Here is a 16884-nt window from a genome sequence, read left to right as displayed (position 1 = left end):
GCTGAAGTTCTTTTTAAATTATGGCAGGCAGGAGAGTTGACAGGGACCACTTTGCTGAGCGCTAACAACCTGCATATATCAATTAAAAACGACACAAACACCCTCAAAATTGGGGAAATGTTAAATATGTTTGAGTAGATGGAGCGTTTTAAGTAGTGGTTGGGATTAATTAGAATTTAACGAAGTTTTGTACTTTGCAGGTAGGGTTCAGATCCTTAACCTTAGAGCAGAACCCTTTCCCCTCATACTCTTGAAACATGGCACACAAATGATATTAGCTTTGTCTTCTTCAGGTCTTTACCAATCTTTTCAAACAAAGCAACTTGGATGAAAAACATAAGTATAATTTATTAGCTAAAAAATAAAATAAATCAACGGGATCTCATGTCCAGCTGCCTTCTACACATATACACACATTTCTTGGAGGATGCAGAGCAATGTAAAGGCATTATTAAACACTTGCTATTAGCCTGCTATATAAGGAAAAACTAAATTATGCATTTACAACAGATAGGCAAAAATGTCATGTACTTATTCAATTCCTTCTTGTTTGTCTTTGATGGCAACCTGAAAGAGAGGCAGACAAGTAGTCTCTTAGTGAAGTTTGATCCAGTTTCTCACAGAAATCAACTATTTTGTGGTAGAGCAGGAACAAAAGGGGAAAAACAATTTCAATTAAGGCTCAAACAGAAAGTAGGGGTTACATAAAGCCAGTTTAAGAGACCTTCTTTTTCTGCAGTTAATAACCTGTACTTACTACATAAGACAAAAGAGTCTGGACTTCAGGTGGGTTGTATCCCATCCTTAGCCACAGCAGAATTATCAAAGGAAAACAGCAGAACCACACAGGGCCCCAAACATTTGTGTTGCAGAGGTGGTTCTCTCACCCTCCATGGCAAACTGAATCAGATGAAATTCCCTCCAACTCACTATGAATGCTACTGCTGCCCAGGGACTAGCTCATCCCTGCAGATTTCTTTTTTTCTGAATTGGTGGATTCCATTTCGGGCCACACCCATTCAAACATGTAGCAGGGATGAGGACAGAAATAATTGGGGTGGGGGGAGCTCTGTGAAAAGTGTATTGAATTTAAGAAAGGAAGGAGGATAAAGTCTCAGCACTTTTGAGAGAAAGGAGTCCTAAGGAAATGGTCCTGAGTCTCCCAAGATCTCATTGGTGCTTCAAGTGCCATGCGTCTGCCCCATGTTGAAAAGTGAGGAACCAGCAGAGGTCTTACTAGGGATACTCCCACAAGACACCTCTTTATAGGGGGAGCTACCCCTAGTTGAATGTGTCTCCCTGTCAAGAAAAAATGGCTCATTTTTGCCTTTAAACAGTGTTTGAACCCCTGGGTCAGTCCACCCTGGACAGCTCCAAAACGTCTATCCCTGGGGTCTGAAAGGACAGATAATGCCCCTGCTTCACCTGGGTGATGGTGGATTAACCCATCTGGCGGCATGCCAAGCAGTCGCCAACCAAGCACAGCTTCTTACCCGGTTCACAGCTATATATCTTGAGGCACAGAGGAGACACCTCCCACTGACAGGTCATTCCATAAAAGCAATGCCAAGGCAACATTAAATGCACCAACTTACCCGGAACCTCTCCTCAAGGAGGGAGAGCTCGCTGATGAGATCTGTGATGGCGTTGGTGAAGGCTTCTTGGGGACTGTAATCAGGGGTGGTCTGGACACGAATGATGATCTTATGCTCCAGTGGATGAGGGACCTTGTACCCTGCAAACAGCACCTGAGGGTCTTTCAATAACTGCCTGGGGAGGGGAGGAAGAAAAGGAATACACATAAAGTATACTGTGAAAAGTGTGGTTTGCCTTGCTAGATCAGACCAAGGACCAGCTACCTTAGGCCAGAGGAGGGCAGCTAAGATGGTGAAAAGTCTGGAAACGGGGGCTGGGTGATAACTGGTTTTGAACTTCATGATATACCAGCAGCTAAATACTGTAATAGACTGATATATCACAATGTCTGAAATGCATCTTGGCTGTTGCTTCCTCCTCACCTAAGGGGAGGAAGAAGGAGCTGAGATACATCACCCAGGTTTACAACTGAGCAAGCCTCCAGCTCAGATGAGCTTCCTCAAAGGTGCAGGCAGATGGAGCCCGAGAAGGCCTATAAAGCATGGTTCAAAGATGAGAATGTGTAGCCTGCAGAAGGAAAGATCAAGTGGAGATGTGAAAGCTATCTTGAAATATCTGGTGACTGCTGTGCAAAACACAGAGCAGACTTCTCTATACTGGAAGCACTATTTTATTATTATTACTATTTTTTATTAAATTTGTACACCACTCTTCATCAGTAGATCTCAGAGAAGTTCACAGCATTAAATTACAATGTAAAAAAACACAAAATACATAATAAAAATATGAACAAAAACAAACTAATAATCCCCCCTCCCACAACACATTTAAAAGGGCATTGGGTATCAGCCAAACATTCTCATGTTGCCACTCTCCAGACCTCTTGTGAAGGGGCACACGAAGAAGGGCCTCAGTGGATACAGTGGTACCTCGGGTTACAGACGCTGCAGGTTACAGACTCCGTTAACCCAGAAATAGTACCTCGGGTTAAGAACTTTGCTTCAGGATGAGAACAGAAATTGCGTGGCGGCGGTGTGGCAGCAGTGGGAGGCCCTATTAGCTAAAGTGGTGCTTCAGGTTAAGAACAGTTTCAGGTTAACAACGGACCTCCAGAACGAATTAAGTTCTTAACCCGAGATACCACTGTAATTGGGCCTTTTCTGCAATGGTTCCCTGTTTGTGGAATCAGGGAGGTTCAACAAGATCTTAAACTAGATTGGCTTAAGCAGGCTCTTAAATAATTTAAAATGCCAGGATCTTATGATCTTAAAGGCCAATTAGGAACAGAGTCTACTGCAGAGATGGCTCTCCAGACGTCAATTCCCATCAGCCCTAGCCAGCATAGTCAAGGGTCCATGATGATGGGAGTTGCAATCCAACAATATTTAAAGATCACAGGTTCACTATATCTGATGCTATTCTCTACTTTGGGAATAAGATCCAAGGAACTGAGGTCTCCAGAAGGAGCTTGACTTCTTTCCTTGGGGCTGAAAGGAAGTGGCAGAACATTACTAACAAAACCTCTAATGAACATGCCACATTTTATTTTCCCAGCAGCCTATATAACATCCTTGCTTTCGGTAATTTAGCCAGTCAAAAACACTTGACAGTGTCCAACAAACTCACCTTTTCATAGGTATATTTGTATCAATTTACATGCCAAGGGCTCCCTTAATTAATCTGGGGAAGATCACCCAGAGCCTACCAGGAGTATGGAAAAGCAACAACCTCATTGTCTCCTTGACCAGGCATAGGCAAACTCCGGCCCTCCAGATGTTTGGGACCACAATTCCCATCATCCCTGACCACTGGTCCTGTTAGCTAGGGATGATGGGAATTGTAGTTCCAAACATCTGGAGGGCCAGAGTTTGCCTATGCCTGTCCTTGACCATCATCCTAGTTTGAGACAGGTGTTGCTTTCAAACAACCCCACCCGAACCTTGCTGTAAAACAAGAGCCATTGTTACTCACGACTTAATGATATTCCCCAGAGTGTGATCTTCCTTGTTGATGGTAAATAGGCAGGCATTCGGCACTTTGGTATCCTTATTTATTGTAATCCTGGAAGGAAAAGGGGGAGCAGGGAAGAGACTTTTAAAAACTGTTTTGAAAATGCAAGGCTAATTTCAATGCCAGCTAATACAAGACTTTCCTTGATAGGAGGCAAGGCTCGCTGCATCAGCTTTGCCGAAAGCCCAACTTCATCGGGCCCCTTAACTGTGCAACTCCTGAAGCTCACTGGTTGACTCTTGGGAAGGTCACGGCCTCTCAGCCTAACCTACCTCCTGGGGTTGTTGTGGGGACTAAATGGGAAAGGGCGGGGTGGGAACTATGTACGCCACCTTGAGCTCCTTAGAAGAAAAAGTGAAATATGACAGCATCTTAAAAAGCAGAGACATCACCTTGCCAACAAAGGTCCGTATAGTTAAAGCTATGGTTTTCCCAGCAGTGATGTATGGAAGTGAGAGCTGGACCATCAAGAAGGCTGATCGCCGAAGAATTGATGCTTTTGAATTATGGTGCTGGAGGAGACTCTTGAGAATCCCATGGACTGCAAGAAGATCAAACGTATCCATTCTTAAGGAAATCAGCCCTGAGTGCTCACTGGAAGGACAGATCCTGAAGCTGAGGCTCCAATACTTTGGCCACCTCATGAGAAGAGAAGACTCCCTGGAAAAGACCCTGATGTTGGGAAAGATGGAGGGCACAAGGAGAAGGGGACGACAGAGGGCGAGATGGTTGGACAGTGTTCTCGAAGCTACCAGCATGAGTTTGACCAAACTGCGGGAGGTGGCAGTGGAAGACAGGAGTGCCTGGCGTGCTCTGGTCCATGGGGTCACGAAGAGTAGGACACGACTAAACGACTAAACAACAACAAAACTGCAAAAATAGATAAATAAACAATCTCGGCTTCCACACAAGCTAGAAACTTAACGAAGCGCGATTCTGGTCCACCCCATGGCGCCCAGCAAGTGCCGCCCAGGCCCGCCCCCCAACCTATGCTCTACCACTGATACGTGGTCCCCCTTCATTTCCACCCCGACCCCAAGCTGGTCACAGGCCTCCCCGCTGCCCAGGCCATTGTAGCTTTCCTCCCCTCACTCACTTCTTCTCTCCTTCGAAAAGCAGGAAGGACTCGAAGGCCGGAGGCGCGTTCATCGCTCCCCGCTCGTTTGTTTCGGCTCCCGGCGCAACGGGGAAAACCGCTTCCGGGTTGGAGTCACGCTTCCGCTTCCTGGTGATTTTCACACGCTCCCCAGTCCTTTCGGAGTGAAGAGCGATCGCTTTCGTACTTATAGCTCCTCCCCCTGGCGGCCAGGGGGAGGAAACGCAACCTGCCGGGCTTATTATCCCCTTTCCCAAGATGTCCTTACCTCCCCCTTGTGGACAGAGGAGGAAATGCAAGCTCCCGCCACACGCGCGCGCGCGCGCTCTCCCTCGATTTAAATGGAAAAGTAACATTTAAATGTGGGAGGCTTCAAAAACCAGATGAATCGTTTGTTGAAGGCAGCAATCCTTTTTTAAAAAATCTTTCAGCTGGCTGCCATTTATTTTTGTCTTTTTTAAAAAAAGACTACCCTTTCATATGTTGTGAGTTTCAATTTTGCTAGCTGTTTTCAACATCAAGGGGTGGAGATGGAAATTGAAGCCCTATGCAAAATCATAATAAATTAATACGTACGTACATTCACTTTTCAAGGGACGCGGGGGACGCTGTGGGTTAAACCACAGAGCCTAGGACTTGCCGATCAGAAGGTCGGTGGTTCGAATCCCCACGACGGGGTGAGCTCCTGTTGCACTCCCTTCTTTTGAATCATACATGTGGAAGGGACCCTGAGGATCATCTAGTCCAACCCCCTGCAATGCAGGAATATGCAGCCATCCCATACAGGGATCAAACCTGCCACCTTGGCATTATCAGTACCACGCTCTAACCAACTGAGCTACCCAGGCATTTCTCACAACTGATCTTTGTCTTTAAACCAGCGTTGGACCATACAGTCCTTCAAACAGAGGACTGTTTTCTGTCAACCTACCCTGAATCCAAGTGAAGCTGAAAGGTGTGTCCACCTTAGGGAACAGGGAAGTTGTTCCCCCTCCTCTGCTGCCTGATGTGCTTCATAGCTCCCCTTACCCCCCAGTTGTTCACATCAGCACAGCTTCATTGGTGTCAGATTTGCTTGTCTGGTACACACCCAAACCAATAGATTCAAATGTTGAGAAATAAGGTTCCAACTAAACATTAGGAGGAATGTTCTGACACCAAGAGCTGTTCCTCTGTCGAACAGAAAACCTCAAAGTGGTAAACTCTCCTTTGTTGTGTTTAACGAGAGGTTGGGTGGCCATCTGTCAGGGATTCTTTAGCTGCAGTTCCTGCATTGCAGGGGGTTGGACTAGATGACCCTTGTTGCATTTATAGAATTGTTTTGATTTTTATGCTGCAACATTTCTGTTGTGCTGCATGTTGCAAAACCACCACGTGGCCTCTTCTGATGAAGAGAAGAGAAATAAGTGGATAATCAATAATCAAGCACAGTTAGAAATGGCTGAAGGACTCCCAAGATGGTTGGAGAAACACCACATCAGACGGTCGTACTTTATATTTCATAACAAAGTACAGGATGCATATGCCTTCTGGCCAGTGTCGCATGAAAGCAGATTAAAAAACCAGGATGGGAAATGGTAAACGAGAGAGTGGGCAAGGCCTAAACTCCTAAATATGGAAGTGCTGATGGACCTTGGAGTCGACTTGGAAATCACAGCCTCTTACAGGGGCCTGCTGTTTGTGTGTGTGTGTGTGTATGTGTGTGCCTCCATGTGACAGCTTATTATTAATGGTATCTTTTAATCTCTGTGTGTGTGTGTGTTTAAATTTATCGGATTTTCCATGGAAACATTAAATCCGGATTAAACTGGGCGGAGGAGGGAGATGATATAGAATGGTGTGGGGACTAAGTCTGATGGATGCTGTACGAGTCCAAAATAAACTGCTGTGAAGAAACACAACCCTAAACCCAGCAAAAGCCGCTTTCAGGCCTCCTGGAGAAGGAAGAAAAATCATTCCAGGTGCTGCTACCTTTTGCGTTGCTGCAATGGCCCACACTAAATGTTTCAGGAAGCTCCTTCTTTTCCATCCCTGGTGGTTGCCGCTTTTCCTGCGGCTACTCCCTAGTGAGCAGTAAGGTAAAATCCATATATGATCAGAGGCACTCTTGTTACCCTGTAAGTTCCAAAAGGCGAGCGTTGATGCTGAAAAGCAACAAAGGGCAAACCATGTTGTAGCTAGCCAGATAGTCGCAAACAAGATGGGAGGGTGTGATAAAAGAGACTTTATTCTACATCAAGAGTGGCTGCTGGCTTGGAAGGACAGCTGTCCAGACAGATCAAACAGCCATTCGAGGGATAGAGAATAAGTGGCCTTCTGGATATTGTTGGACTCCAGTTCTCATCAGGCCCAGATGATGGTCAAGGATGATGGGAGTTGGAGTCCAACAACACCCTCCATTCAACTATTTTTTCCCATGCAATGGCATATACTCATTTGTTTTATTGCATGCAAATTTTATAATTTTAAAATTCCTCCCGTGCTTAGAGCTACTGCTGAGCTTGGAAATATATATAGCCCACCTGGTCTAGCTCAGAGGTATTTGCAGGGTTGAGGCAGAAGACTCAAATGGCACCGTTTTCCCCTCTGCTCCTATTATAGTAACCATAGACTACAAATCAAGTCATGAAAGTCCTGCTAGATCAGACCAGGTGCAGCACCCTATTTCCCTAGAGTGGCCAACAAGGAAGTCCATAAACAGGACATGAGGCCGACAACCCTTTTCTATGGTCCAAGGTCACCAACATCTGGCATTGGGAGGTACACTGCTTTTAAGCATGGCTAGTAGACCTCTCCTCCATGGACTTCTCAAAGCCTCTTTTAAAGCCATCTAAGCTTGTAAGCCAAGGCTGCAGTTCTCTCTCTTTCTCAACAGCTCTTTTAATTCCAATCTGTTATCTGCAGTGGCCTGGACAATGGTAGGGCCGGCCTTAATCCCAGCTGGGGACCCTTTTTTCCAGATAATGTGGCCTTTCTGGGAGAACCATTGCTCATCATATCAGCAAGAACTCCCATGGAGTTGAGAGGGCAGACTCTCCCATTCCCCAGTATTCAGACTGCTAGCTGCCCAGGGGTACATGTGGAAAGGCCACAAAAGGACGAAATAAAGAGCAACATAAGAACCTAAGAACAGCCTGTTGGAACAGCCCAGCATCCTGTTCTCACAGCAACCAACTAGATCCCTGTGGGAAACTCAGAAGCAGGATCCGAGCGCAAGAGCTCTCGCCCTTCCTGTGGCTTCCAGCAACTGGTCTCCAGAAAAAACTGCCTCAGTCAGTGGAGGCTGATAAACAACCATCATGGCTAGTAAGCATTGATAGTCCTCTCCTCCCTGAATTTGTCTAAACCTCTTTTGAAGCCATCTAAGTTGGTGGCCATCACTGCCTCCTGTGGGAGGGATTGAGTTATGTGCTACTACATGAAGTCCTTTCTTTTATTCTGAACCTTCCAACATTCAGCCTCACAGAATGTCTACAAGTTCTAGCCTAATGAGAGAGAGGGAGAAAAACTTCTCTATCCATTTCTGCTTGACAAGCAGAATTCTATATACTTCCATCAACCGACCCTCTTCTTGCTCGCCTTGCTAGCCAGTGTGGTGTAGTGGTTAAGAGCAGTAGTCTCGTAATCTGGGGAACCGGGTTCGCGTCTCCGCTCCTCCACATGCAGCTGCTGGGTGACCTTGGGCCAGTCACACTTCTCTGAAGTCTCTCAGCCCCACTCACCTCACAGAGTGTTTGTTGTGGGGGAGGAAGGGAAAGGAGAATGTTAGCCACTTTGAGACTCCTTCGAGCAGTGATAAAGCGGGATATCAAATCCAAACTCCTCTTCTTCTTTCCTCGAAACGAAAAAGGGAATCCCCTTGATCATTTTGCTTTCCCTTTCCTGAACCTTTTCCGACTCTACAATATCCTTTTCAGGTGAGGCGACACAGCACTCAAAATGTGGTTGCACCATAGATTTGTTTAACAGCAACAGGATAACTGGCAGTTCTGTTTTCAATTTCTTTCCTAGCATGGAATTTACCTTTTTCATGCTGCCACATACTAGGCTAACATCTTGACTCGCTATCCACTACAACGCCAAGGCCTCACTTCTGGTCACTCACTGCTTCCCCCTCAAACACAGTAGACCACTGGTATGTATTTTCAAAAGCACCTCTGTCATGAGGTCTAGAAACCTACTTTTTCTTACTATTTTCAAACTGTTAAATCTGCCGTTCTCAAGAATGCAAAGTTCTGGATGAAAATCGCAGGCAATAAAACAACCAGCTTTGGTGTTCCATTAAGGCTAGGGGCTGAACTTCTACAGTAGTTGTTTAGGGCATAAAAAAAAATATCTTGCGGGTTTTCCTTTAAAAAAGCTCCAAAATTTTTGAAATATGGCAACCCTATAGTTGCTGTTTTTTAGACTGGTGAAGATGAATGCTTTTGTGTTGGGTCTCCTAGATTGATCTCAGTTTTGTCTTCAGAGTTCACAGGACTTGGCAGGGAGAGTCGTTCCCAAAAGGAAAGGTGATGCAGGTTACGAGAATCAGGGCCCCACTCTATCCCATTTCCATCTCATCAGATGATCACAAGTCCAGAGAGAGAGAGAGAGAAAGAGAGACAGAAAGAGGAGAAACACCCTCTGTTCCAGATGTTTGGCAGCAGAACTGCCCGAAGGAGGCAGACATGGGCCTAGCTTGCAGTCACGTCTGCAGTTCCACAAGATGATTTCGGTCCTGGTTGGCCAAGTCACTCAACCGGGAAAGCTCCTTACTGTGAATTTCTTCAAGATCTTGCAACACCTGGAAAAGCCGGCTAGGTCCATCGGCATTTTCAGGGTCTGTAGCAGAGAGAGAGAGAGAGAGAGAGAGAGAGAGAGAGAGAGAGAGAGAGAGAAAGAACAAGATTATGTGCATTCACAGTAGATTGTCAATAAATCAGTAAGAATGCATGAATCTCCTTTCCTTAGTCATGCTGCAAGAAGTACCTTTTAACAACAACAACAGCAAGCTGGAGAGAGCCATCCATGTTTCAGGATTCAACCCAAAGTGTTCAGTATTCTTTAAAAAGAGCAGAGGCAACCAAGGCTGAAGGCTACCGATACAGCATGGAAGCTTTCCCACTGCTGAATTTTCTATTGAACATCTTTCAATTTAGACATGTTCCTATGTTTAAATTGAAAATTTTCAACCAAAGAACCCCGTGCTTTCCGTACTACTTCATTACTTTTGGGTCAAGCCTTCACGCTGCTTGCCTCTGAGCTTCCCTATACCCTGGGGTCTCTTTTCTAGTCTGCTGCTCTGCAGTGTTATAATCCCAGCCAAACTGACAACTCTCCCTCCCTTGCAGAAGCTGGCCTGAAAAGTCTTTTGTTCCCCCTGAGAAAGTGAATTGATAAAGCCTGAAGGATCTGGAAACCAAGCCTTATGGGGAACAGTTGGGGGGTGTTGGGTATATTTAGCTTGGAGAAGAGAAGACAGAGGTGATATGAGAGCCCTCTTCAAATATCTGAAGGGCTGTCACTGGGAAGATGGAGAAAACTTGTTTTCTGCTGCTCCAGTGGAGAGGAAACCAATGGCTTCCAATGATATGAAAGGAGATTCTAACTAAACATTAGAGAGAACTTTCTGAGGGTAGGAGCTGCTTGACAGAAGAATAGACAACCTTGGAAGGCGATGGACTCTCCTCCACTGGAACCTCCATTTTAAAAGAGGTTCAACGGCCATCTGTCAGAGATTATTCAGCCGTGATTCCTGCATTGCAGGGGGTTTGACTAGATGACCCATGGGGTCCCTCCCAACTCCATGGCTCTATGAACCAATCCAGCCTCAGTCCACTTCGCTCTCCACACTTAAAAAACGGTACTGATGAGTCATACCTTCATTCTGGGTCAAATGAAGATTTTCATTTTTCTCCAGAGTTGATAGTTCCAAGTATTTTTCCCTTTGAACAGTAAGAAATGAAAGGGCAGAGTTAGTGCACCCTAGAATTACCTCAGCAACAGAATGAGCAGAGAGTTCTATGGCTTGGTTATTTATATAGTACACCATTTTTAAAAAACCCATAAAACAATTAAAAGTGAGACCCACCCACTCAGCATACCTTGTAATGAAGGAAGGAAGGAAGGAAGGAAAGACCAGTCAACTTACTTCATTGCTTCTCGCACCCCAAGCAAGTGTCGGAAAATCAACTGAGCCTCTAAGTCGGGATCCAAGGGGTCATTCCATTCCCGCAGTGTAACTCCATGCCTGGTTTTGTCACAGCCCAGTCCTAACAGGCAAAGGAGTGCTGTTGTTTTAAAGTGAGGTTTCTTTAAGGAGGCCCAGTTTTCATGAAAGGCTGGAGGGTTTTTGTTCCTGCTATGTGTATTCAACAAGGTTTTGAGGGAGCATACTCATGTCAAAGGAAGGCTGCTGTGAGAGCTAAGCCTGGGATGACTGAGAGTCAGTGTACAGTGGTTAGAGTACTGGACTAGTACCTGGGAGAGACCAGGGTTCAAATCTCGACTCAGCCATGAAGCTCACTGGGTGACCTTGGGCCAGTCACAGTCTCCCAGCCTAGCCTACCACAGAGGGTTGTTGTAGGGACTGAAATGAGTTGGGGGAGAACCATGGATGCCACCTTGAGCTTCTTGGTGGGAAAAGGTGGCATATAATGGAACAACAACAACATTTGTGGTCCTTCAAAAGTTACTGGACTCCAAATCCCATCATCCCCGGTCAGCAGACAAAGCTAATGGGAGCTGCAGTCTAAGAACATCTAAAAGGCCACAGAAAGCGACATGTAGATTTCTTGTGGCAGGGAGTTCCATGTTACCACAGGAAATGTTGGCAAAGGCTAGAACACAGAAATCCTTTTATTTTATTTTATTTTATTGACTTGGTGTAATTCTGCCCACTCCTTCACAGCTTATATTTTGCTAAATAAAGGCTTTATTTTATTATGTAAAAGTAAGGTTGAAGGCAACTGCCACCCTACTGAACTTTCTGACAGTAAGAGCCCTTTGACAGCGGAACAGGTCTTTAAGCAGAGGTTGGATGGCCATCTGTCATGGATGCTTTAGCTGAGATCCCTGCATTGCAGGGGGTTGGACTAGATGACCCTTGGGGTCCCTTCACAATTCTATGATTCTATGTCACTGGGGTAGCTTTGGCCAATAAAGGGCACAGTACCGCCTTTGTCCTTTTGGTGGCAGCAGCTCCATTTGTCTCCTCGGAAGACGCCGGGGTGGTAGGAGCACAGCATCCCTGCGTTGTTCACACAAACCTTCCGCAAGGCCGACAGCCACTGGTTGAGCTCGTTCACACACTGAAAAGCCACGGAAGACAGAGAGGGCAGGACTATATCATCCATGCATTTGATCCAGCACAGCCCTTCAGTATACAGTACAGCTGCGTTTTGCTTGTTACATTCCAGATGTTACAGGAAAATGGGGGTTTCGCTTTTGCAGCTCAAACTCCCCAAAGGACTCAAGTGTTCCCTAACTCCATTATCAGTCAGAGAAGAATGGATTGAGGCAGAATCCAGTGAAAGCAAGGCAGATCTTAATTCCCTCCACCTGCTGCAACAGATTCCTCCCCCCTCCACCTCTGCAAGGAGCAAAAGTCAGCAAGAACCTTTAAATACTTTTGAAATTGCCTAACCCCTCAGCCAAAAACCACCCAAAAAGCAACACAGATACATCACAGAAAAAAAGGCAGCTCACAACACGAGGATGGCACATCAATGTAAAAATTTGTTGGAACCACTCCCTTCAAAGGTAAAGGTAAAGGGACCCCTGACCATTAGGTCCAGTCGCGGACGACTCTGGGGTTGCGGCGCTCATCTCGATTTATTGGCCGAGGGAGCCGGCGTACAGCTTCCGGGTCATGTGGCCAGCATGACTAAGCCGCTTCTGGTGAACCAGAGCAGCGCACGGAAATGCCGTTTACCTTCCCGCTGTAGCGGTACCTATTTATCTACTTGCACTTTGATGTGCTTTCGAACTTCCAGGTTGGCAGGAGCAGGGACCGAGCAACGGGAGCTCACCCCGTCGCGGGGGTTCGAACCGCCGACCTTCTGATCGGCAAGTCCTAGGCTCTGTCTTTTAACACACAGTGCCACCCGCGTCCCCTAATCGCCCCCCAAATACACCTCTTTCCAGAGCAGTATGCCAAGTGGGGGCCTTGCCCCCCCTAACAATCAAGTCGCCAAGTTCCCACAAGATCTTGCGAGAGCATCCCAGAGCCCAGTACACAAGGCAAAGCACGTAAAAGCTCTTTCTGTGCACCAGGAAAACTCTGTTTTCAAGTGCTCCACCTTCCGTGGATTTAATTTGTGTGTGATTTCAACTGGCTGGCCTTCAGCCACACACAACGCTGAAATGCCACAAGTAAAATTGTGTGTCAGATGCTCATATTTTCTGCCCTCGGGGTCAAGCAAGCATTGCAGGTCCTGTTTCCAAGAAAGGCTTTTTTTTTGTTTGGGGGTTTGTTTGTTTTTGTTAGTGCTGCAAAACCTTCTGGACCAATGAAAAGCAGCAGGACAAAAGGAGCAAGCCAGGTGCCACTTCCAAGCCTCTGGAGAAAACAACAGGCTTGCAGAAGGGGTGCTGCTGGAACCACTGTCATCACCCACCGTAGGCTCTCCCTCACCACCTAAACTGGACCCCCAACTACGGCAACCTTGCACTGCAGATAAGCCGTGTCCGTCTGTCCGGCCTCGTTGGCGTAGATGATCTGCATGACGTGAGAGTTGCCAAAGCTCTTCTCCTCCACCTTTTCGGCTGCCCGGATGCTGGCTGGCGTGATGAAGGAGCTTTTCTGAAAAGACAAGTTCCATAAGTACGTCACAGGCGGAGGAGCCCTGTTGGATCAGGCGAAAGCCAGTCTATTGGATTAGACTGGCTTTCTGTGCCCGTGGCTTTCTAGAACCTTCTGGAAAGTCCACCAGGTGGCCATGACAGCAGCAGCAGCCCTCCCTGCTGCCTCCTTACCTTGCAGCTTGGTGTCTTGGCACAGGTGAGGGCTTCGCTGGTTAGGGAGAAGTAGAGCTTCTTAAAGGAGGACGAGAGGAGAGGGCCTTTGCTTCTGGCCTTATAGATAAACAGAGGCCCTTCTTTCACAACCTGGGTCTGCAGGGAGGGGGACTTCTGCGGGTCCAATTCTGCAAAGACAGTACAAAACCAGAACAAAACTGACTGGATTTTATTTTTTAAATAAACCCATCTAGCAATCAAAGTGTGTCCCATACAGCTTACTCTGTAAGGTAGGTCATTATTATCTAGCCCCATATTGCAGCGAGGAAGACTGAGGACTCAGCTACATTAGTTAAAAGACAACACTTTGAGTGTGTTATAAACATGCATCACCAGATGGCACCAGAGAGCAAACAAATTTTCTGTGCGGTTTTTACATAGGGTTTTTCTTTTCTTTTGTTATAACTATTTAATTTCTGACTTATTTATAGTGTATTTTCCCTTGTGTGTAGATCCACCCTGAGAAAGAGAAAGAATGGTTTGCCACCTAGGATCTGGCAGGGGTGAGGGCCATAGTTCACAGCCCAGTTGCTTTGCCTGTGTACACACTATGCCCCCCTCAGAGAATTCTGGGCAATGTAGTTTGTTTATCTTGCCGGGAACTGCAGCCTTGTGAGGGGTGAACTACAGTTCCCAAGATTCTTTGTGGGAAGGAGCGTACTTTAAATGTGGTTACATATACGGTGTGGGTGCCTGACTCCTGGTTTTCAGCTTACCCCCCAACCGCCACCTCAAATAAAATGCTGTTCATTGGTCACACCAGTAAGAAGATGATTGGTTGGTAGCCCTGCAAGGCACCTTCCCTCCCTCCAATCAGAACGAACCAGACCCAAGCGCTTGGGGCTGCCCTCAGTCACCTACCTTCTTTCTCCTCAATGTCAATCAATTGGAGGAGGAACCGCTTCATCTGTGCGACGCCCTGTTGGATGGTGGGCTGCAGTGGAGCCATCCAGGGTTCCTTGGTGCGGCTGACAGCGGCGTCCATGTTCCCCACGTTCTGAACAGCCTGGCAAGCAAGAATTCAGAGAGGTGACCACAAGTCAAGGACAGGCCTCCACAAATCAAGTGAAAAGCTGGTGCAGTGCATGGCAGAGAGGACACTGGGGCCTAAGAGATGGAGGAGACCTGTGCTTCAGGTCTTGCACAGCTAGTTCTGGGCTCCACCATTTAAGAAGGACCTTGACAAGCTGGAAGGTGTGCAGAGGAGGGCAAGGGCCCGGAATCCAAGCCTTATGAGGAACCGTCAAGGGAGCTGGGTATGTTTAGCTTGGAAAAAAAGGAGACTGAGAGGTGCTATGATAGCCACCTTCAAATATCTCAAGGGCTGTCACATGGAAGATGGAGCAAGCTTGTTTCCTCCTGCTCCGGAAGGTAGGACCTGAACCAATGGCTTCAAGTTACAAGAAAGGAGATTCGAACTAAACATCAGGAAAACCTTTCTGACAGTTAAGAGCTGTTTAGCAGTTGAACAGACTCTCACAAGAGGTGGTGGAATCTCCTTTCTTGCAGGTTTTAAAGCAGAGGCTGGATGGCCATCTGTGACAGGTACTTTAGTTGAGATTCCTGCATTGCATGGGATTGGACTAGATGACCCTTGGGGTCCCTTCCAATTCTAAGATTCTATGAAGCTCTCTGGGAGACCTTGGACACAGTCAATGTGGGAAGCAGAAGTGGCATTCAATTAGCACCAGGTGGCTGGCTCTAAGAGCTGCCATTCCCCAGAATTCCCCTGAGTGATGCTAACTCCAGGGGCATTGTGGGAAATTAAAATGGTGGCTGGCTCTAGGAGTTGCTGTTCTCATTTCCCACAATTCCCCAGTGTGAAACTAACACCAGGGGCAATGTGTGAAATTAAAATGGGAGCTATGTGTGAAATTAAAATGGTGGCTGGCTCCAGGAGCTGCCATTCCCATTTCCCACAATTCCTCAGTGATGCTAACATCAGGGGCATTGTGGGGAATTAAAATGGCAGCCAGCACTGATTACAGGGCCAGGATTTTCTGTGTGCAGATGCTGGGGCTGGATTTACAGGCAGGGTGCTCTCCTTGTCCAGGAGGGGAAGTCCAGGCTGGCTCTTACCTTGGCCAGGAGCAGGAGGGTGCGGCTGGTGCGGGCGTCTGCGTGCTTCTCCTGCAGGTGGAACAATTTGGGGGACATGATGGCCGGAGAGAAGAAACGAAGGCAGAGGAAACTGGTGATGGCGATGAACTTCACATTCTGCAAGCGGAAAAGGAGTGGTAGCACAGATGTCAACATCTAAAAGGGATGGGGAAAGGGGGAGAGGAAGGGAGGGAAAGAGCCTGTGCTAGCCACCTGTCAACATCTGCAGGCCAGGCCCAAGTTCCTAGTCCTCAAGGGACAATTCTCGGCAACCACACTGCCTTGGATGCCCCCTGCAACGGCTGGTGCTGCTCAAGCGCCTGCCAAGGAAACATGATGCCCTCCCAAGGTCCGCAGTGGGTGAAGCGGTGCAGTTCAGTGGTCAGAGCAGGCCAGGACAGAGGCAAGGAGGAGGAGAAGAAGGATCCCACTGTGCTGACCTGGTCCTTCTCTTCGGGGAACTGCTCCCCAACCCTCTTGAAGAGCAGCTGGAAAGTGGCGCGGATGATGGCGGGACACGCCCTGGCGGACTTGGCGATGGTGCCAAGCAGGTCGCCAAGATAGGACCGAAGGTGCTGAGCGCTCTGCTGGATGACGTCGCTTTCGCTCTGGATCCGATGGAGGCTGGAGCAGCTGCCGCAGGGAGAGGAAGAAAAAGAAATAAATGGATTCCCGCCCCTGAGACTGTGCCACCTTTCCAGCATCATCGCTGCCATCTGCATAAGCCAGAGTGGTTTAGTCCAGGACCTTGCAGGGAGCAGGCGTTCAAATCCCCTCCCTCTGCCGTGAGTGACCCTTGGGCCAGCCGCTGTCTCTCTCAGCCTAACGTACACTGCAGGGCTGTTGCGAGGATTAAACGGAAGGCAGGGGAAGCACATGCGTTGCCTTGAGCTCCCAGGAGGTAAGGCAGAATATAAATGTATGAACTGGTTTTACAAATAAAATCTGGTGTTTCTTGCATAAATCTCAAACATGAGTAAACCGCAAGGGACCACAGTTTGGGCCTCCACACACGTGACCACGTTTTAAGAATTTAACTGTGCTCTATGGAAATGGAACAATGTATTTTCCTAGTCATTGCT

General features: G+C 47.2%; 2 protein-coding genes and 1 long non-coding RNA gene across 10 annotated transcripts in view; 1 reads left to right on the top strand and 2 right to left on the bottom strand.

Annotated features, from left to right (window-relative positions):
- Positions 1 to 328: 328 nt before the first annotated feature.
- POLR2J (RNA polymerase II subunit J) lies at positions 329 to 4851 on the bottom strand. The gene is made up of 4 exons (XM_080983247.1): positions 4703 to 4851; positions 3568 to 3657; positions 1596 to 1770; positions 329 to 567 (listed from the first exon to the last, which is right to left on the bottom strand). The coding sequence occupies exons 1-4, from the start codon at positions 4753 to 4755 to the stop codon at positions 532 to 534; spliced, it is 354 nt and encodes a 117-aa protein (XP_080839373.1). The 5' UTR covers positions 4756 to 4851; the 3' UTR covers positions 329 to 531.
- An 845-nt stretch (positions 4852 to 5696) lies between these two features.
- On the top strand, positions 5697 to 8201 carry LOC308464197. Its single transcript, XR_013979943.1, has 2 exons — positions 5697 to 5779; positions 5826 to 8201. It is a non-coding gene; the product is annotated as an uncharacterized lncRNA (long non-coding RNA).
- The window catches only part of LOC308463968 (ras GTPase-activating protein 4-like), a 46613-nt gene continuing 36640 nt past the window's right edge, over positions 6912 to 16884 (bottom strand). For all 8 annotated transcript variants that reach the window (XM_080982892.1, XM_080982894.1, XM_080982893.1 and 5 more), the window contains 9 exons: positions 16243 to 16435; positions 15782 to 15919; positions 14564 to 14708; positions 13661 to 13830; positions 13350 to 13487; positions 11859 to 11994; positions 10836 to 10956; positions 10565 to 10629; positions 6912 to 9526 (listed from right to left, as the gene is read on the bottom strand). In XM_080982892.1, the coding sequence (XP_080839018.1) occupies positions 9390 to 9526; positions 10565 to 10629; positions 10836 to 10956; positions 11859 to 11994; positions 13350 to 13487; positions 13661 to 13830; positions 14564 to 14708; positions 15782 to 15919; positions 16243 to 16435 (1243 nt within the window). In that variant the 3' untranslated portion in view covers positions 6912 to 9389. The remainder of the gene's footprint in view (positions 9527 to 10564; positions 10630 to 10835; positions 10957 to 11858; positions 11995 to 13349; positions 13488 to 13660; positions 13831 to 14563; positions 14709 to 15781; positions 15920 to 16242; positions 16436 to 16884) is intronic.

This window comes from Podarcis pityusensis (genome assembly GCF_964106645.2).
Source record: "Podarcis pityusensis genome assembly, chromosome: 15".
Taxonomy (NCBI): Eukaryota; Metazoa; Chordata; class Lepidosauria; order Squamata; family Lacertidae; genus Podarcis; species Podarcis pityusensis.
This window is presented reverse-complemented; position numbering and strand designations above follow the sequence as displayed.